The sequence below is a fragment of the Anomaloglossus baeobatrachus genome, chromosome 12 (genome assembly GCF_048569485.1).
Source record: "Anomaloglossus baeobatrachus isolate aAnoBae1 chromosome 12, aAnoBae1.hap1, whole genome shotgun sequence".
Taxonomy (NCBI): Eukaryota; Metazoa; Chordata; class Amphibia; order Anura; family Aromobatidae; genus Anomaloglossus; species Anomaloglossus baeobatrachus.
This window is the reverse complement of record NC_134364.1, coordinates 368,903-387,161: the sequence shown is the minus strand read 5'-3', so window position 1 is coordinate 387,161 and position 18,259 is coordinate 368,903. Positions and strand designations below refer to the sequence as shown.

Here is an 18,259-nt window from a genome sequence, read left to right as displayed (position 1 = left end):
GGCGCTGTGCCTCTGGGGTAATAGTGGAGAGGGGGCGCTGTGCCTCTGGGGTAATAGTGTAGAGCAGGCGCTGTGCCTCTGGGGTAATAGTGGAGAGGGGGCGCTGTGCCTCTGTGGTAATGGTGGAGAGGGGGCGCTGTGCCTCTGGGGTAATAGTGGAGAGGGTGCGCTGTGCCTCTGTGGTAATGGTGGAGAGGGGGCGCTGTGCCTCTGGGGTAATAGTGGAGAGGGGGCGCTGTGCCTCTGTGGTAATGGTGGAGAGGGGGCGCTGTGCCTCTGGGGTAATAGTGGAGAGGGTGCGCTGTGCCTCTGGGGTAATGGTGTAGAGCAGGCGCTGTGCCTCTGGGGTAATAGTGGAGAGGGGGCGCTGTGCTTCTGGGGTAATAGTGGAGAGCAGGCGCTGTGCCTCTGGGGTAATAGTGGAGAGTAGGCGCTGTGCCTCTGGGGTAATAGTGGAGAGCAGGCGCTGTGCCTCTGGGGTAATAGTGGAGAGCAGGCGCTGTGCCTCTGGGGTAATAGTGGAGAGTAGGCGCTGTGCTTCTGGGGTAATAGTGGAGAGCAGGCGCTGTGCCTCTGGGGTAATAGTGGAGAGCAGGCGCTGTGCCTCTGGGGTAATAGTGGAGAACAGGCGCTGTGCCTCTGGGGTAATAGTGGAGAGCAGGCGCTGTGCCTCTGGGGTAATAGTGGAGAGCAGGCGCTGTGCCTCTGGGGTAATAGTGGAGAGGGGTCGCTGTGCCTCTGGGGTAATAGTGGAGAGTAGGCGCTGTGCCTCTGGGGTAATAGTGGAGAGGGGGCGCTGTGCTTCTGGGGTAATAGTGGAGAGCAGGCGCTGTACCTCTGGGGTAATGGTGGAGAGCAGGCGCTGTGCCTCTGGGGTAATGGTGTAGAGCAGGCGCTGTGCCTCTGGGGTAATAGTGGAGAGCAGGCGCTGTGCCTCTGGGGTAATAGTGGAGAGGGGGCGCTGTGCCTCTGGGGTAATAGTGGAGAGTTGGCGCTGTGCCTCTGGGGTAATAGTGGAGAGTAGACACTGTGCCTCTGGGGTAATAGTGGAGAGGGTGCGCTGTGCCTCTGGGGTAATAGTGGAGAGGGTGCGCTGTGCCTCTGGGGTAATAGTGGAGAGGGTGCGCTGTGCCTCTGGGGTAATAGTGGATAGGGGGCGCTGTGCCTCTGGGGTAATAGTGGAGAGGGGGCGCTGTGCCTCTGGGGTAATAGTGGAGAGTAGGTGCTGTGCCTCTGGGGTAATAGTGGAGAGGGGGCGCTGTGCCTCTGGGGTAATAGTGGAGAGGGGGCGCTGTGCCTCTGGGGTAAAAGTGGAGAGGGTCGCTGTGCCTCTGGGGTAATAGTGGAGAGGGGGCGCTGTACCTCTGGGGTAATAGTGGAGAGCAGGTGCTGTGCCTCTGGGGTAATAGTGGAGAACAGGCGCTGTGCCTCTGGGGTAATGGTGGAGAGGGTGCGCTGTGCCTCTGGGGTAATAGTGGAGAGGGTGCACTGTGCCTCTGGGGTAATAGTGGAGAGGGGGCGCTGTGCCTCTGGGGTAATAGTGGAGAGGGGGCGCTGTACCTCTGGGGTAATAGTGGAGAGGGGCGCTGTGCCTCTGGGGTAATAGTGGAGAGGGGGCGCTGTACCTCTGGGGTAATAGTGGAGAGGGGGCGCTGTGCCTCTGGGGTAATAGTGGAGAGCAGGTGCTGTGCTTCTGGGGTAATAGTGGAGAGCAGGCGCTGTGCCTCTGGGGTCATGGTGGAGAGCAGGTGCTGTGCTTCTGGGGTAATAGTGGAGAGCAGGCGCTGTGCCTCTGGGGTAATAGTGGAGAGTAGGCGCTGTGCCTCTGGGGTAATAGTGGAGAGGGTGCGCTGTGCCTCTGGGGTAATATTGGAGAGCAGGCGCTGTGCCTCTGGGGTAATAGTGGAGAACAGGCGCTGTGCCTCTGGGGTAATAGTGGAGAACAGGCGCTGTGCCTCTGGGGTAATAGTGGAGAGCAGGCGCTGTGCCTCTGGGGTAATAGTGGAGAGGGGGCGCTGTGCCTCTGGGGTAATAGTGGAGAGGGGGCGCTGTGCCTCTGGGGTAATAGTGGAGAGTTGGCGCTGTGCCTCTGGGGTAATAGTGGAGAGCAGGCGCTGTGCCTCTGGGGTAATAGTGGAGAGTAGGTGCTGTGCCTCTGGGGTAATAGTGGAGAACAGGCGCTGTGCCTCTGGGGTAATAGTGGAGAGTAGGCGCTGTGCCTCTGGGGTAATAGTGGAGAGTAGGTGCTGTGCCTCTGGGGTAATAGTGGAGAGTAGGTGCTGTGCCTCTGGGGTAATAGTGGAGAGGGGGCGCTGTGCTTCTGGGGTAATAGTGGAGAGGGGGCGCTGTGCCTCTGGGGTAATGGTGGAGAGGGGGCGCTGTGCCTCTGGGGTAATGGTGGAGAGGGGGCGCTGTGCCTCTGGGGTAATAGTGGAGAGCAGGCGCTGTGCCTCTGGGGTAATAGTGGAGAGTAGGTGCTGTGCCTCTGGGGTAATAGTGGAGAGCAGGCGCTGTACCTCTGGGGTAATAGTGGAGAGCAGGCACTGTGCCTCTGGGGTAATAGTGGAGAGCAGGCGCTGTGCCTCTGGGGTAATAGTGGAGAGGGGGCGCTGTGCCTCTGGGGTAATAGTGGAGAGGGGGCGCTGTGCCTCTGGGGTAATAGTGGAGAGGGGAGGCTGTGCCTCTGGGGTAATAGTGGAGAGGGTGCGCTGTGCCTCTGGGGTAATAGTGGAGAGGGTGCGCTGTGCCTCTGGGGTAATAGTGGAGAGGGGACGCTGTGCCTCTGGGGTAATAGTGGAGAGTAGACACTGTGCCTCTGGGGTAATAGTGGAGAGGGTGCGCTGTGCCTCTGGGGTAATACTGGAGAGGGTGCGCTGTGCCTCTGGGGTAATAGTGGATAGGGGGCGCTGTGCCTCTGGGGTAATAGTGGAGAGGGGGCGCTGTGCCTCTGGGGTAATAGTGTAGAGCAGGCGCTGTGCCTCTGGGGTAATAGTGGAGAGGGGGCGCTGTGCCTCTGTGGTAATGGTGGAGAGGGGGCGCTGTGCCTCTGGGGTAATAGTGGAGAGGGTGCGCTGTGCCTCTGTGGTAATGGTGGAGAGGGGGCGCTGTGCCTCTGGGGTAATAGTGGAGAGGGGGCGCTGTGCCTCTGTGGTAATGGTGGAGAGGGGGCGCTGTGCCTCTGGGGTAATAGTGGAGAGGGTGCGCTGTGCCTCTGGGGTAATGGTGTAGAGCAGGCGCTGTGCCTCTGGGGTAATAGTGGAGAGGGGGCGCTGTGCTTCTGGGGTAATAGTGGAGAGCAGGCGCTGTGCCTCTGGGGTAATAGTGGAGAGTAGGCGCTGTGCCTCTGGGGTAATAGTGGAGAGCAGGCGCTGTGCCTCTGGGGTAATAGTGGAGAGCAGGCGCTGTGCCTCTGGGGTAATAGTGGAGAGTAGGCGCTGTGCTTCTGGGGTAATAGTGGAGAGCAGGCGCTGTGCCTCTGGGGTAATAGTGGAGAGCAGGCGCTGTGCCTCTGGGGTAATAGTGGAGAGTAGGCGCTGTGCCTCTGGGGTAATGGTGGAGAGCTGGCACTGTGCCTCTGGGGTAATAGTGGAGAGCAGGCGCTGTGCCTCTGGGGTAATAGTGGAGAACAGGCGCTGTGCCTCTGGGGTAATAGTGGAGAGCAGGCGCTGTGCCTCTGGGGTAATAGTGGAGAGTAGGCGCTGTGCCTCTGGGGTAATAGTGGAGAGGGGGCGCTGTGCTTCTGGGGTAATAGTGGAGAGCAGGCGCTGTACCTCTGGGGTAATGGTGGAGAGCAGGCGCTGTGCCTCTGGGGTAATGGTGTAGAGCAGGCGCTGTGCCTCTGGGGTAATAGTGGAGAGCAGGCGCTGTGCCTCTGGGGTAATAGTGGAGAGGGGGCGCTGTGCTTCTGGGGTAATAGTGGAGAGCAGGCGCTGTGCCTCTGGGGTAATAGTGGAGAGTAGGCGCTGTGCCTCTGGGGTAATAGTGGAGAGTAGGCGCTGTGCCTCTGGGGTAATGGTGGAGAGGGGGCGCTGTGCCTCTAGGGTAATAGTGGAGACGGGGCGCTGTGCCTCTGGGGTAATAGTGGAGAGGGGGCGCTGTGCCTCTGGGGTAATAGTGGAGAGCAGGCGCTGTGCCTCTGGGGTAATAGTGGAGAGGGGGCGCTGTGCCTCTGGGGTAATAGTGGAGAGCAGGCGCTGTGCCTCTGGGGTAATAGTGGAGAGGGGGCGCTGTGCCTCTGGGGTAATAGTGGAGAGCAGGCGCTGTGCCTCTGGGGTAATAGTGGAGAGGGGGCGCTGTTCCTCTGGGGTAATAGTGGAGAGGGTGCGCTGTGCCTCTGGGCTAATAGTGGAGAGTAGGCGCTGTGTCTCTGGGGTAATAGTGGAGAGGGTGCGCTGTGCCTCTGGGGTAATAGTGGAGAGGGGGCGCTGTGCCTCTGGGGGTAATAGTGGAGAGTGTGCGCTGTGCCTCTGGGGTAATAGTGGAGAGTAGGCGCTGTGTCTCTGGGGTAATAATGTAGAGGGTGCGCTGTGCCTCTGGGGTAATAGTGGAGAGGGGGCGCTGTGCCTCTGGGGTAATAGTGGAGAGGGGGTGCTGTGCCTCTGGGGGTAATAGTGGAGAGTGTGCGCTGTGCCTCTGGGGTAATAGTGGAGAGTAGGCGCTGTGTCTCTGGGGTAATAGTGGAGAGTTGGCGCTGTGCCTCTGGGGTAATAGTGGAGAGTAGACACTGTGCCTCTGGGGTAATGGTGGAGAGGGTGTGCTGTGCCTCTGGGGTAATAGTGGAGAGGGGGCGCTGTTCCTCTGGGGTAATAGTGGAGAGGGGGTGCTGTGCCTCTGGGGTAATAGTGGAGAGGGGGCGCTGTGCCTCTGGGTAATAGTGGAGAGGGGGCGCTGTGCCTCTGGGGTAATAGTGGAGAGGGGGCGCTGTGCTTCTGGGGTAATAGTGGAGAGGGTGCGCTGTGCCTCTGGGGTAATAGTGGAGAGTTGGCGCTGTGCCTCTGGGGTAATAGTGGAGAGTAGACGCTGTGCTTCTGGGGTAATAGTGGAGAGCAGGCGCTGTGCCTCTGTGGTAATAGTGGAGAGGGGGCGCTGTGCTTCTGGGGTAATAGTGGAGAGGGTGTGCTGTGCCTCTGGGGTAATAGTGGAGAGGGTGCGCTGTGCCTCTGGGGTAATAGTGGAGAGGGGGCGCTGTGCCTCTGGGGTAATAGTGGAGAGGGTGCGCTGTGCCTCTGGGGTAATAGTGGAGAGGGTGCGCTGTGCCTCTGGGGTAATAGTGGAGAGGGGGCGCTGTGCCTCTGGGGTAATAGTGGAGAGGGGTCGCTGTGCCTCTGGAGTAATATTGGAGAGGGGGCGCTGTGCCTCTGGGGTAATAGTGGAGAGTTGGCGCTGTGCCTCTGGGGTAATATTGGAGAGCAGGCGCTGTGCCTCTGGGGTAATAGTGGAGAGGGGGCGCTGTGCCTCTGGGGTAATAGTGGAGAGTTGGCGCTGTGCCTCTGGGGTAATAGTGGAGAGTAGACGCTGTGCCTCTGGGGTAATAGTGGAGAGGGTGCGCTGTGCCTCTGGGGTAATAGTGGAGAGGGTGCGCTCTGCCTCTGGGGTAATAGTGGAGAGGGTGTGCTGTGCCTTTGGGGTAATAGTGGAGAGGGGGTGCTGTGCCTCTGGGGTAATAGTGGAGAGGGGGCGCTGTGCCTCTGGGGTAATAGTGGAGAGGGTGCGCTGTGCCTCTGGGGTAATAGTGGAGAGGGTGTGCTGTGCCTTTGGGGTAATAGTGGAGAGGGGGTGCTGTGCCTCTGGGGAAATGGTGGAGAGCAGGCGCTGTGCCTCTGGGGTAATAGTGGAGAGGGTGCGCTGTGCCTCTGGGGTAATAGTGGAGAGGGTGCGCTGTGCCTCTGGGGTAATAGTGGAGAGGGGGCGCTGTGCCTCTGGGGTAATAGTGGAGAGGGGGCGCTGTGCCTCTGGGGTAATAGTGGAGAGCAGGCGCTGTGCCTCTGGGGTAATAGTGGAGAGGGTGCGCTGTGCCTCTGGGGTAATAGTGGAGAGGGGGCGCTGTACCTCTGGGGTAATAGTGGAGAGGGGGCGCTGTGCCTCTGGGGTAATAGTGGAGAGGGGGCGCTGTGCCTCTGGGGTAATAGTGGAGAGGGTGCGCTGTGCCTCTGGGGTAATAGTGGAGAGGGGGCGCTGTACCTCTGGGGTAATAGTGGAGAGGGGGCGCTGTGCCTCTGGGGTAATAGTGGAGAGGGTGCGCTGTGCCTCTGGGGTAATAGTGGAGAGGGTGCGCTGTGTCTCTGGGGTAATAGTGGAGAGGGGGCGCTGTGCCTCTGGGGTAATAGTGGAGAGGAGGCGCTGTGCCTCTGGGGTAATAGTGGAGAGGGTGCGCTGTGCCTCTGGGGTAATAGTGGAGAGGGTGCGCTGTGCCTCTGGGGTAATAGTGGAGAGGGTGCGCTGTGTCTCTGGGGTAATAGTGGAGAGGGGGCGCTGTGCCTCTGGGGTAATAGTGGAGAGGGTGTGCTGTGTCTCTGGGGTAATTGTGGAGAGGGGGCGCTGTGCCTCTGGGGTAATAGTGGAGAGGGGGCGCTGTGCCTCTGGGGTAATAGTGGAGAGTTGGCGCTGTGCCTCTGGGGTAATAGTGGAGAGTAGACATTGTGCCTCTGGGGTAATAGTGGAGAGGGTGCGCTGTGCCTCTGGGGTAATAGTGGAGAGGGGGCGCTGTGCCTCTGGGGTAATAGTGGAGAGGGTGCGCTGTGCCTCTGGGGTAATAGTGGAGAGGGTGCGCTGTGCCTCTGGGGTAATAGTGGAGAGGGGGCGCTGTGCCTCTGGGGTAATAGTGGAGAGGGGTCGCTGTGCCTCTGGAGTAATATTGGAGAGGGGGCGCTGTGCCTCTGGGGTAATAGTGGAGAGTTGGCGCTGTGCCTCTGGGGTAATATTGGAGAGCAGGCGCTGTGCCTCTGGGGTAATAGTGGAGAGGGGGCGCTGTGCCTCTGGGGTAATAGTGGAGAGTTGGCGCTGTGCCTCTGGGGTAATAGTGGAGAGTAGACGCTGTGCCTCTGGGGTAATAGTGGAGAGGGGGCGCTGTGCCTCTGGGGTAATGGTGGAGAGCAGGCGCTGTGCCTCTGGAGTAATGGTGGAGAGCAGGCGCTGTGCCTCTGGTGTAATGGTGGAGAGGGGGCGCTGTGCCTCTGGGGTAATAGTGGAGAGGGGGCGCTGTGCCTCTGGGGTAATAGTGGAGAGTTGGCGCTGTGCCTCTGGGGTAATAGTGGAGAGTAGACGCTGTGCCTCTGGGGTAATAGTGGAGAGGGTGCGCTGTGCCTCTGGGGTAATAGTGGAGAGGGTGCGCTCTGCCTCTGGGGTAATAGTGGAGAGGGTGTGCTGTGCCTTTGGGGTAATAGTGGAGAGGGGGTGCTGTGCCTCTGGGGTAATAGTGGAGAGGGGGCGCTGTGCCTCTGGGGTAATAGTGGAGAGGGTGCGCTGTGCCTCTGGGGTAATAGTGGAGAGGGTGTGCTGTGCCTTTGGGGTAATAGTGGAGAGGGGGTGCTGTGCCTCTGGGGAAATGGTGGAGAGCAGGCGCTGTGCCTCTGGGGTAATAGTGGAGAGGGTGCGCTGTGCCTCTGGGGTAATAGTGGAGAGGGTGCGCTGTGCCTCTGGGGTAATAGTGGAGAGGGGGCGCTGTGCCTCTGGGGTAATAGTGGAGAGGGGGCGCTGTGCCTCTGGGGTAATAGTGGAGAGCAGGCGCTGTGCCTCTGGGGTAATAGTGGAGAGGGTGCGCTGTGCCTCTGGGGTAATAGTGGAGAGGGGGCGCTGTACCTCTGGGGTAATAGTGGAGAGGGGGCGCTGTGCCTCTGGGGTAATAGTGGAGAGGGGGCGCTGTGCCTCTGGGGTAATAGTGGAGAGGGTGCGCTGTGCCTCTGGGGTAATAGTGGAGAGGGGGCGCTGTACCTCTGGGGTAATAGTGGAGAGGGGGCGCTGTGCCTCTGGGGTAATAGTGGAGAGGGTGCGCTGTGCCTCTGGGGTAATAGTGGAGAGGGTGCGCTGTGTCTCTGGGGTAATAGTGGAGAGGGGGCGCTGTGCCTCTGGGGTAATAGTGGAGAGGAGGCGCTGTGCCTCTGGGGTAATAGTGGAGAGGGTGCGCTGTGCCTCTGGGGTAATAGTGGAGAGGGTGCACTGTGCCTCTGGGGTAATAGTGGAGAGGGTGCGCTGTGTCTCTGGGGTAATAGTGGAGAGGGGGCGCTGTGCCTCTGGGGTAATAGTGGAGAGGGTGCGCTGTGTCTCTGGGGTAATTGTGGAGAGGGGGCGCTGTGCCTCTGGGGTAATAGTGGAGAGTTGGCGCTGTGCCTCTGGGGTAATAGTGGAGAGTAGACATTGTGCCTCTGGGGTAATAGTGGAGAGGGTGCGCTGTGCCTCTGGGGTAATAGTGGAGAGGGGGCGCTGTGCCTCTGGGGTAATAGTGGAGAAGGGGCGCTGTGCCTCTGGGGTAATAGTGGAGAGTAGACATTGTGCCTCTGGGGTAATAGTGGAGAGGGGGCGCTGTGCCTCTGGGGTAATAGTGGAGAGTAGACATTGTGCCTCTGGGGTAATAGTGGAGAGTAGACATTGTGCCTCTGGGGTAATAGTGGAGAGGGGGCGCTGTGCCTCTGGGGTAATAGTGGAGAGGGGGCGCTGTGCCTCTGGGGTAATAGTGGATAGGGGGCGCTGTGCCTCTGGGGTAATAGTGGAGAGGGTGCGCTGTGCCTCTGGGGTAATAGTGGAGAGGGTGCACTGTGCTTCTGGGGTAATAGTGGAGAGGGTGCGCTGTGCCTCTGGGGTAATAGTGGAGAGGGGGCGCTGTGCCTCTGGGGTAATAGTGGAGAGCAGGCGCTGTGCCTCTGGGGTAATAGTGGATAGGGGGCGCTGTGCCTCTGGGGTAATAGTGGAGAGGGGGCGCTGTGCCTCTGGGGTAATAGTGGATAGGGGGCGCTGTGCCTCTGGGGTAATAGTGGAAAGGGTGCGCTGTGCCTCTGGGGTAATAGTGGAGAGGGTGTGCTGTGCCTCTGGGGTAATAGTGGAGAGGGGACGCTGTGCCTCTGGGGTAATAGTGGAGAGGGGGCGCTGTGCCTCTGGGGTAATAGTGGAGAGGGGGCGCTGTGCCTCTGGGGTAATAGTGGAGAGGGTGCGCTGTGCCTCTGGGGTAATAGTGGAGAGGGTGCGCTGTGCCTCTGGGGTAATAGTGGAGAGGGGGCGCTGTGCCTCTGGGGTAATAGTGGAGAGGGTGCGCTGTGCCTCTGGGGTAATAGTGGAGAGGGTGCGCTGTGTCTCTGGGGTAATAGTGGAGAGGGGGCGCTGTGCCTCTGGGGTAATAGTGGAGAGGGGGCGCTGTGTCTCTGGGGTAATAGTGGAGAGGGGGCGCTGTGCCTCTGGGGTAATAGTGGAGAGGGTGCGCTGTGTCTCTGGGGTAATAGTGGAGAGGGTGCGCTGTGCCTCTGGGGTAATAGTGGAGAGGGGGCGCTGTGTCTCTGGGGTAATAGTGGAGAGGGGGCGCTGTGCCTCTGGGGTAATAGTGGAGAGGGTGCGCTGTGCCTCTGGGGTAATAGTGGAGAGGGTGCGCTGTGTCTCTGGGGTAATAGTGGAGAGGGGGCGCTGTGCCTCTGGGGTAATAGTGGAGAGGGGGCGCTGTGCCTCTGGGGTAATAGTGGAGAGGGTGCGCTGTGCCTCTGGGGTAATAGTGGAGAGGGTGTGCTGTGCCTCTGGGGTAATAGTGGAGAGGGGGCGCTGTGCCTCTGGGGTAATAGTGGAGAGGGTGCGCTGTGCCTCTGGGGTAATAGTGGAGAGGGTGCGCTGTGTCTCTGGGGTAATAGTGGAGAGGGGGCGCTGTGCCTCTGGGGTAATAGTGGAGAGGGGGCGCTGTGTCTCTGGGGTAATAGTGGAGAGGGGGCGCTGTGCCTCTGGGGTAATAGTGGAGAGGGTGCGCTGTGTCTCTGGGGTAATAGTGGAGAGGGTGCGCTGTGCCTCTGGGGTAATAGTGGAGAGGGGGCGCTGTGTCTCTGGGGTAATAGTGGAGAGGGGGCGCTGTGCCTCTGGGGTAATAGTGGAGAGGGGGCGCTGTGCCTCTGGGGTAATAGTGGAGAGGGTGCGCTGTGTCTCTGGGGTAATAGTGGAGAGGGGGCGCTGTGCCTCTGGGGTAATAGTGGAGAGGGGGCGCTGTGCCTCTGGGGTAATAGTGGAGAGGGTGCGCTGTGCCTCTGGGGTAATAGTGGAGAGGGTGTGCTGTGCCTCTGGGGTAATAGTGGAGAGGGGGCGCTGTGTCTCTGGGGTAATAGTGGAGAGGGGGCGCTGTGCCTCTGGGGTAATAGTGGAGAGGGTGCGCTGTGTCTCTGGGGTAATAGTGGAGAGGGGGCGCTGTGCCTCTGGGGTAATAGTGGAGAGGGGGCGCTGTGTCTCTGGGGTAATAGTGGAGAGGGGGCGCTGTGCCTCTGGGGTAATAGTGGAGAGGGTGCGCTGTGCCTCTGGGGTAATAGTGGAGAGGGTGTGCTGTGCCTCTGGGGTAATAGTGGAGAGGGTGCGCTGTGCCTCTGGGGTAATAGTGGAGAGGGTGTGCTGTGCCTCTGGGGTAATAGTGGAGAGGGTGCGCTGTGTCTCTGGGGTAATAGTGGAGAGGGTGCGCTGTGCCTCTGGGGTAATAGTGGAGAGGGTGCGCTGTGCCTCTGGGGTAATAGTGGAGAGGGTGTGCTGTGTCTCTGGGGTAATAGTGGAGAGGGTGCGCTGTGTCTCTGGGGTAATAGTGGAGAGGGGGCGCTGTGCCTCTGGGGTAATAGTGGAGAGGGGGCGCTGTGTCTCTGGGGTAATAGTGGAGAGGGTGTGCTGTGCCTCTGGGGTAATAGTGGAGAGGGTGCGCTGTGCCTCTGGGGTAATAGTGGAGAGGGTGTGCTGTGCCTCTGGGGTAATAGTGGAGAGGGTGCGCTGTGTCTCTGGGGTAATAGTGGAGAGGGTGTGCTGTGCCTCTGGGGTAATAGTGGAGAGGGTGCGCTGTGCCTCTGGGGTAATAGTGGAGAGGGTGTGCTGTGTCTCTGGGGTAATAGTGGAGAGGGTGCGCTGTGTCTCTGGGGTAATAGTGGAGAGGGTGTGCTGTGCCTCTGGGGTAATAGTGGAGAGGGTGCGCTGTGTCTCTGGGGTAATAGTGGAGAGGGTGCGCTGTGTCTCTGGGGTAATAGTGGAGAGGGGGCGCTGTGTCTCTGGGGTAATAGTGGAGAGGGGGCGCTGTGCCTCTGGGGTAATAGTGGAGAGGGTGTGCTGTGCCTCTGGGGTAATAGTGGAGAGGGGGCGCTGTGTCTCTGGGGTAATAGTGGAGAGGGTGCGCTGTGTCTCTGGGGTAATAGTGGAGAGGGGGCGCTGTGTCTCTGGGGTAATAGTGGAGAGGGGGCGCTGTGTCTCTGGGGTAATAGTGGAGAGGGGGCGCTGTACCTCTGGGGTAATAGTGGAGAAGGGGCGCTGTGCCTCTGGGGTAATAGTGGAGAGGGTGCGCTGTGTCTCTGGGGTAATAGTGGAGAGGGTGCGCTGTGTCTCTGGGGTAATAGTGGAGAGGGGGCGCTGTGTCTCTGGGGTAATAGTGGAGAGGGGGCGCTGTGTCTCTGGGGTAATAGTGGAGAGGGGGCGCTGTGCCTCTGGGGTAATAGTGGAGAGGGTGTGCTGTGCCTCTGGGGTAATAGTGGAGAGGGGGCGCTGTGTCTCTGGGGTAATAGTGGAGAGGGTGCGCTGTGTCTCTGGGGTAATAGTGGAGAGGGGGCGCTGTGTCTCTGGGGTAATAGTGGAGAGGGGGCGCTGTGTCTCTGGGGTAATAGTGGAGAGGGGGCGCTGTACCTCTGGGGTAATAGTGGAGAGGGTGCGCTGTGCCTCTGGGGTAATAGTGGAGAGGGTGCGCTGTGTCTCTGGGGTAATAGTGGAGAGGGGGCGCTGTGCCTCTGGGGTAATAGTGGAGAGTAGACATTGTGCCTCTGGGGTAATAGTGGAGAGGGTGCGCTGTGTCTCTGTGGTAATAGTGGAGAGGGGGCGCTGTGCTTCTGGGGTAATAGTGGAGAGGGGGTGCTGTGCCTCTGGGGTAATAGTGGAGAGGGGGCGCTGTGCCTCTGGGGTAATAGTGGAGAGCAGGCACTGTGCTTCTGGGGTAATAGTGGAGAGGGTGCGCTGTGCCTCTGGGGTAATAGTGGAGAGGGTGTGCTGTGCCTCTGGGGTAATAGTGGAGAGGGTGCGCTGTGCCTCTGGGGTAATAGTGGAGAGGGTGTGCTGTGCCTCTGGGGTAATAGTGGAGAGGGTGCGCTGTGTCTCTGGGGTAATAGTGGAGAGGGGGCGCTGTGCCTCTGGGGTAATAGTGGAGAGGGTGCGCTGTGTCTCTGGGGTAATAGTGGAGAGGGTGCGCTGTGTCTCTGGGGTAATAGTGGAGAGGGGGCGCTGTGCCTCTGGGGTAATAGTGGAGAGGGGGCGCTGTGCCTCTGGGGTAATAGTGGAGAGGGTGTGCTGTGCCTCTGGGGTAATAGTGGAGAGGGTGCGCTGTGCCTCTGGGGTAATAGTGGAGAGGGTGTGCTGTGCCTCTGGGGTAATAGTGGAGAGGGTGCGCTGTGTCTCTGGGGTAATAGTGGAGAGGGGGCGCTGTGCCTCTGGGGTAATAGTGGAGAGGGTGCGCTGTGTCTCTGGGGTAATAGTGGAGAGGGGGCGCTGTACCTCTGGGGTAATAGTGGAGAGGGTGCGCTGTGTCTCTGGGGTAATAGTGGAGAGGGGGCGCTGTGCCTCTGGGGTAATAGTGGAGAGGGGGCGCTGTGCCTTTTTTTTCTCCACCAGGATATGAAGCCATACACACATCTGTGAGCCCCCCTGAGTCTGAATGCGAGACCCCTTGAGTCTGAATGCGCCCTTATCCTGGCACACCATCTGGTAACATTTTTAGGTCATGACTGAAAACCTTCAGACATGATTAACCCTTTTCCCCACTGTTTATACCTAGAACCATCTTCACCTCCTATCAACTGGAGGAGCTGGAGAAAGCCTTCAATGAGGCCCATTACCCTGATGTCTACGCTCGAGAGATGCTGGCCATGAAGACCGAGCTGCCAGAAGACAGGATACAGGTGACTGCGGGCTATATCACTAGATGTCAGTCATAAGGGTCAATCCAGTGCGATGTCCATGTCACAGAGATGAAAATCCCCCACACTTAACTTCATATTATATACTATGTGTGAGAGGTATTTCTGAGCAAGGGTTGCAGCATCAAGGGCATAAATGGAGACTGGCTTCTCAAAAATACTACATGTTGACCCATGCATACACACAAATAGTGTATCAACTAGATTAACCCCTGCTCCGCTATCAACAAACACCTCAACCTTCTCCGTTTTACTCTCCAGCGCCACCTTCCCAGTCAGGAGAAAGCGAATGTCACGATTTCTCTCTGCAGAGCATCATACCTTTGGAGATGATCTGCTGCACTTTCCTGTGTTATGTAAACTCTCAGTTTGTCTGACAGCTCAGAATTCCATGTTAGTGTTGATTACTCAGGTGTCCCACCTTCCCGGTAATTGCTCAGGCTTCTTTATTGAGCATGCCTCCCAGTTGTATTTTCTGGTTCTGCAGTTGTGCTGTTGGCTTGTGTCTCCGATAGTGTTCTGATCTTTGCTCTGACACCGGACTGTTATTTGACTTCTCTCTGCCGGTCCCCTGTTCCTGTCGGGACCTCCTGCCTTTTTTTTTTTTTTTGAAACTTTGAATTTTTATTGAGATTTTCAATTTACGTTTTTCATACATAAAATAAAACATAAAATTCAGAATTCTTATCGAACCTAGACAAACAATGACAGGACAGGTGAGGAGGGTTAGGAGGGGAGAGGAGAAATAGGAGGGAAGAGGGAAGGGTTTCAAGAGTCCATGCTCCTTCCATAGGACCCATAGGCCTCAGTCTCACAGATCCTCCTGTCCCACAAAGTAGTCCCATGGTGCCCACACGGCCTGGAAGCGGTCAACTGTGTCATGCAATAGTGCCGTGAGATGTTCCATGCGTCTAACGTCCAGTAATCTATACTTGAGGCTCTGGAGTGAGGGTGTCCCTGGCTGCCTCCAATTCTTTGCAATTAAGCATCTGGCCGCCGTAAGGATGTGGGACAAAAGCTTAGAGGCCGTTTTTCCCAATCCCCCATTCCCAAGACCCAGAACATAGATCAGGGGATCAAGATCAACCTCTATATATAGTACTTTATGGATCAACCCTCTAACCCGCTCCCAGAAGGGGACTATCCCTGGACAGGACCAGAATATGTGCAGAATGGTGCCCCTGCCTCCCCCGCATCTCCAGCAACAAGCCGGTATGGAGGGGTCTATGCCATGAAGGAAATCTGGAGTGTGGTACCAAAATAGCAACATTTTATAGATATTTTCCTTATATAGTGTGCATATTGACGTCTTGGCGGCGTTTCCCCAGATTGCTGCCCATTCCTGAGGAAGTATCCGCCTTCCCAATAGAGACTCCCATTTCCGCATGTATGGAAAAGACCCCTCGGGCCCCTCCCGTGACTCAGAAAGCAAAATGTAAATTTCCGAAATTAGTCCCTTAGTATCAGTGCCCCTTCTGCAAATTTTCTCAAAATCTGTGGGAATAGAGGCCCCTGCCCTGCCAAACAAGGAGCCAGCCAAATCTCTGATCTGCAGATATTGGAAAAACTCTCGATTAGAGAGAGAGAATTTATCTCTAAGGTACTCAAAGGAATGGATCTGCATTGTACTTCCATCTATAATGTCTGCAAATCTGAATAGACCTGCCTTGAGCCAGGGGTGCACCATGTCCGACTCCAGACTGCTTGGGAGCAAGGGTTGGTATATGAAGGACACCAGAGGGGAGCAGGGGGATGCCAAAGGAAATCTTCTAATGCAAAATGCCCAGAGGTCCCTAGTGAACTGCATCCGTCCAAGAAGAGGGGGGGGGCGAATCACACCGGGCCGGGGGCCACAGGAGCGTGTTTGGATGTATAGGCGCCAGCCAAAGTTTTTCAATCTCAGTCCACCTGTTGTATGCCCAAAGGGACACCCAACAGGGGATCCTCCTAAGATGGGCCGCCCAATAGTATTTTAGGATGTCCGGGACAGAAAGCCCCCCCCCTGTTTCTCCGAGCCATCAACACCTCCCTGGCCACCCTATGACGTTTGTTACACCAAATAAATCTAAGGATAGCCGCCTGAAGGGACTTCAGCTCCTTTATTGGTACCTTAACTGGGAGGGTTTCAAAGAAATATAATAATTTTGGGAGCAAGCTCATTTTAACCGCCGCAATGCGCCCCATCCACGAAAGAGGGAGGGGCAACCACTTGCTCAAAAGATTTCTCAGCTCTCGGAAAAGGGGGGGGAAGTTAAGGTTATAGAGGGAATCATAAGTAGATGTGAGGTTAACCCCCAGGTACTTGACCGCATCTGTCTTCCAACGAAACTTAAAATTCAAACGCAGGTAATCCAGGGCCACCGGGTCGAGATTCAAGGGCATTGCCTCCGTTTTGCTAGAGTTGATCTTATACCCCGAAAGGCTCCCGTACCTACCCAAGGTGCACATTAAAATTGGAAGGGACACATGGATGTTAGTAAGTGTAATGAGCACATCGTCGGCAAAAAGCGAGATTTTAAACGGTTTATTCCTGACCAGGACCCCCGAGATGTCTGGGTTGCTCCTGACCGAGGCCGCGAGGGGCTCTATGCATAGCACAAAAAGGAGGGGGGGACAGGGGGCACCCCTGCCTGGTGCCATTGGAGATGAGAAAAGGCTTAGAGATGTGGAGGGGGAGTTTGATAGAGGCCGTAGGAGCGCTATACAGAGACTTCAAGGCCCGCATAAAGCCACCCGAGATCCCAAAGACCTCCAGTGTCTTGAAGAGAAAAGGCCACGCAAGGCGGTCAAAAGCCTTCTCTGCATCTAGACTCAACACCAACGCCTGTTGCTTCGTCCGATTTGCCACATCCACCAGGTCTATGACCTTCCTGGTGTTGTCACCCCCCTGACGGCAAGGGACAAAACCCACCTGGTCTTTATACACGAGTTGGGGCAACCATCGATTAAGCCTGGCCGCCAAGAGCTTGGTGAACATCTTCAAATCGGAGTTCAAAAGGGCTATTGGTCTATAATTAGCACAGTCCAATGGGTCCCTGGGTGGCTTGGGCAGGAGGATTAAATGGGAGTGTAGCATGGATGGAGGGATAGGGTCACCCTGAAGGAAAGAGTTAAACAAGGCGGCCATGTGTGGGAGGAGCTCCGCCGCAAACACCTTGTAATAAAAATAAGTAAAGCCGTTCGGGCCCGGTGACTTCCCGCCAGGCAGGGCTTCCAGAACTTGCTCCAGTTCCTCTGTAGTAATCTCTTCATTCAAAGCCGCGGCTGCTCCGCAAGGCAGTGAAGGGAGCTCAAGGGCCAAAAAATAGTCCCCAAGTGCCCCAGCCCCGCGCAAAGCCATGCCCGGGGGAACCGGAAGGTTATAAAGCTTGTTGTAGTAATTGAAAAAAATGTCAGCTATTGAAGCGGGGTGATAGTGGATAGTGCCCTTTTCGTCGCGCAGAGCCTGAGGGCATGAGGATGTAGCGCGCTCCTTAAGCTGCCTGGCGAGTAAGGTATGAGCCTTATTACTCCTTTCATAGTATCTTTGTTTGGAAAAGGTTAGCAATTTTTCTGCTCTGCCAATTGCCAAGTCTCTCAACTTTTCCCTAAGGCTGATGACTCTCCTAAGAATAGTCAGTGATGGGGCAGCCGCCAGTCTCCCCTCCTGTAGCTTAAGATGGGCCGTTATAGAGTCCCGCTGACTTGTGGCATTCTTTTTAGCCCTGGCGCCCTCTCTAATGCATAGTCCCCTCATCACTGCCTTGTGAGCTTCCCAGAGTGTTGCCGGCGACGTGACCGTGCCCGTGTTCAACTGAAAGAATTCGACCAGTTGCTTATTTAAAAAGGCACTAGTGTCGGGATTTTTGATCAGAGATTCATTAAGGCGCCAATGCTGAGGCCTAGGTCGAGGACCATCTTTCTTGAAGTCCATTATGAGTGGGGAATGGTCTGACCACGTAATGGATCCCATCTCCACCCGCTCAAGACGCCCCAGCAGCTGTGAGTCAATGAAAAAATAGTCTATTCTGGTGTGCGTCTGATGCGGATGCGAGTAGAAGGAAAAGGCCTTCTCTCCCGGGTGGTCCACCCTCCAAGCGTCGTATAAAGCGCCTGATCTAATGAGCCTACGAAAGTCCCGGGACAAATTTTTCAAAGCACCCGATGGAGGGTGTCCACCCACAGAGAGTCTGTCGGCCACCTCCGAAAAGGGGATGTTAAAGTCTCCCCCCAACACCGTAGAGGCCGGTGCCAGTCCGCCTATCAGATCGAGTATTTTCTTAAGAAAGCGTATCTGCCCTTCATTAGGTGCATAAATGTTGGCCAGTATGTGCGGGGATCCCCCCAGTTGGCCCTCCAGAATCACATATCTACCCTCTGGATCGCAGTGAGAACCCGTAATTTGTAGAGGACAACTGGAGGATATTAAAATAGCAACTCCCCCCCCTCTTGGAGCCCGAGTAAGCCGAGTAATGGATGGGAAAGCGGTGGGACGCAAATTTGAAAGTGTTTGATTCCACAAAATGTGTTTCTTGGATAAAGGCTATGTCTGCACCTGATGTTTTCAGTTCCTGTAGCAGCAATTTCCTCTTACGGGGTGAATTCAGACCTTTTACGTTAAGAGAGATAATGCGGGTCATATCTAAAACTTAGAAGTAAGAAAAAGCTAATGGCACACCTATACCGTCGGGGGCATGACTTCCCCCGTGAAGCCGGCCAGAGGAGACGGTCCATACGACAAAGGGCCGCAGCTCCCAGGGACTCTAGAAGGGGTGGTACCTGAAAGGACACATAAGGAAAAAACATCGGGGAGGGGGGAAGACAAGGACAAACATAGAAATGAACATGAATTAAGAACATTAACCAAAATGCATAAACCTTAGGCATAGATTCCCGGGGGTAAACCCGGAAGGGAGAGACCTAGAGGGAGGTTCCCCAACCCGTCTGGGCTGAGAGAGCCACCCACCTCACTCCCCAGTAGCCCTCCCACGGGGGTCAGTCCAGTGGGCACGGGCCCGTGCCTAAAGGAAACAAGGGAGAGAAAAAAAAAAACAAAAAACCTCAACCACTAACTCCAAGTAAGGGGACCGGGCTCCCGCCAACCCCCCTACCCCCCACGGCATCATTGTGGCTACAGCCCCCCCCCCCCTTATGCAGCTCAACAGACCCAGAGGGCC

General features: G+C 57.0%; 1 protein-coding gene across 4 annotated transcripts in view; it reads left to right on the top strand.

Moving 5' to 3' along the window:
- The window catches only part of VSX2 (visual system homeobox 2), a 296,322-nt gene that overhangs the window by 147,973 nt on the left and 130,090 nt on the right, over positions 1 to 18,259 (top strand). For all 4 annotated transcript variants that reach the window (XM_075330864.1, XM_075330862.1, XM_075330863.1 and 1 more), the window contains exon 3: positions 12,962 to 13,085. In XM_075330864.1, coding sequence (XP_075186979.1) covers positions 12,962 to 13,085 — 124 coding nt within the window. The remainder of the gene's footprint in view (positions 1 to 12,961; positions 13,086 to 18,259) is intronic.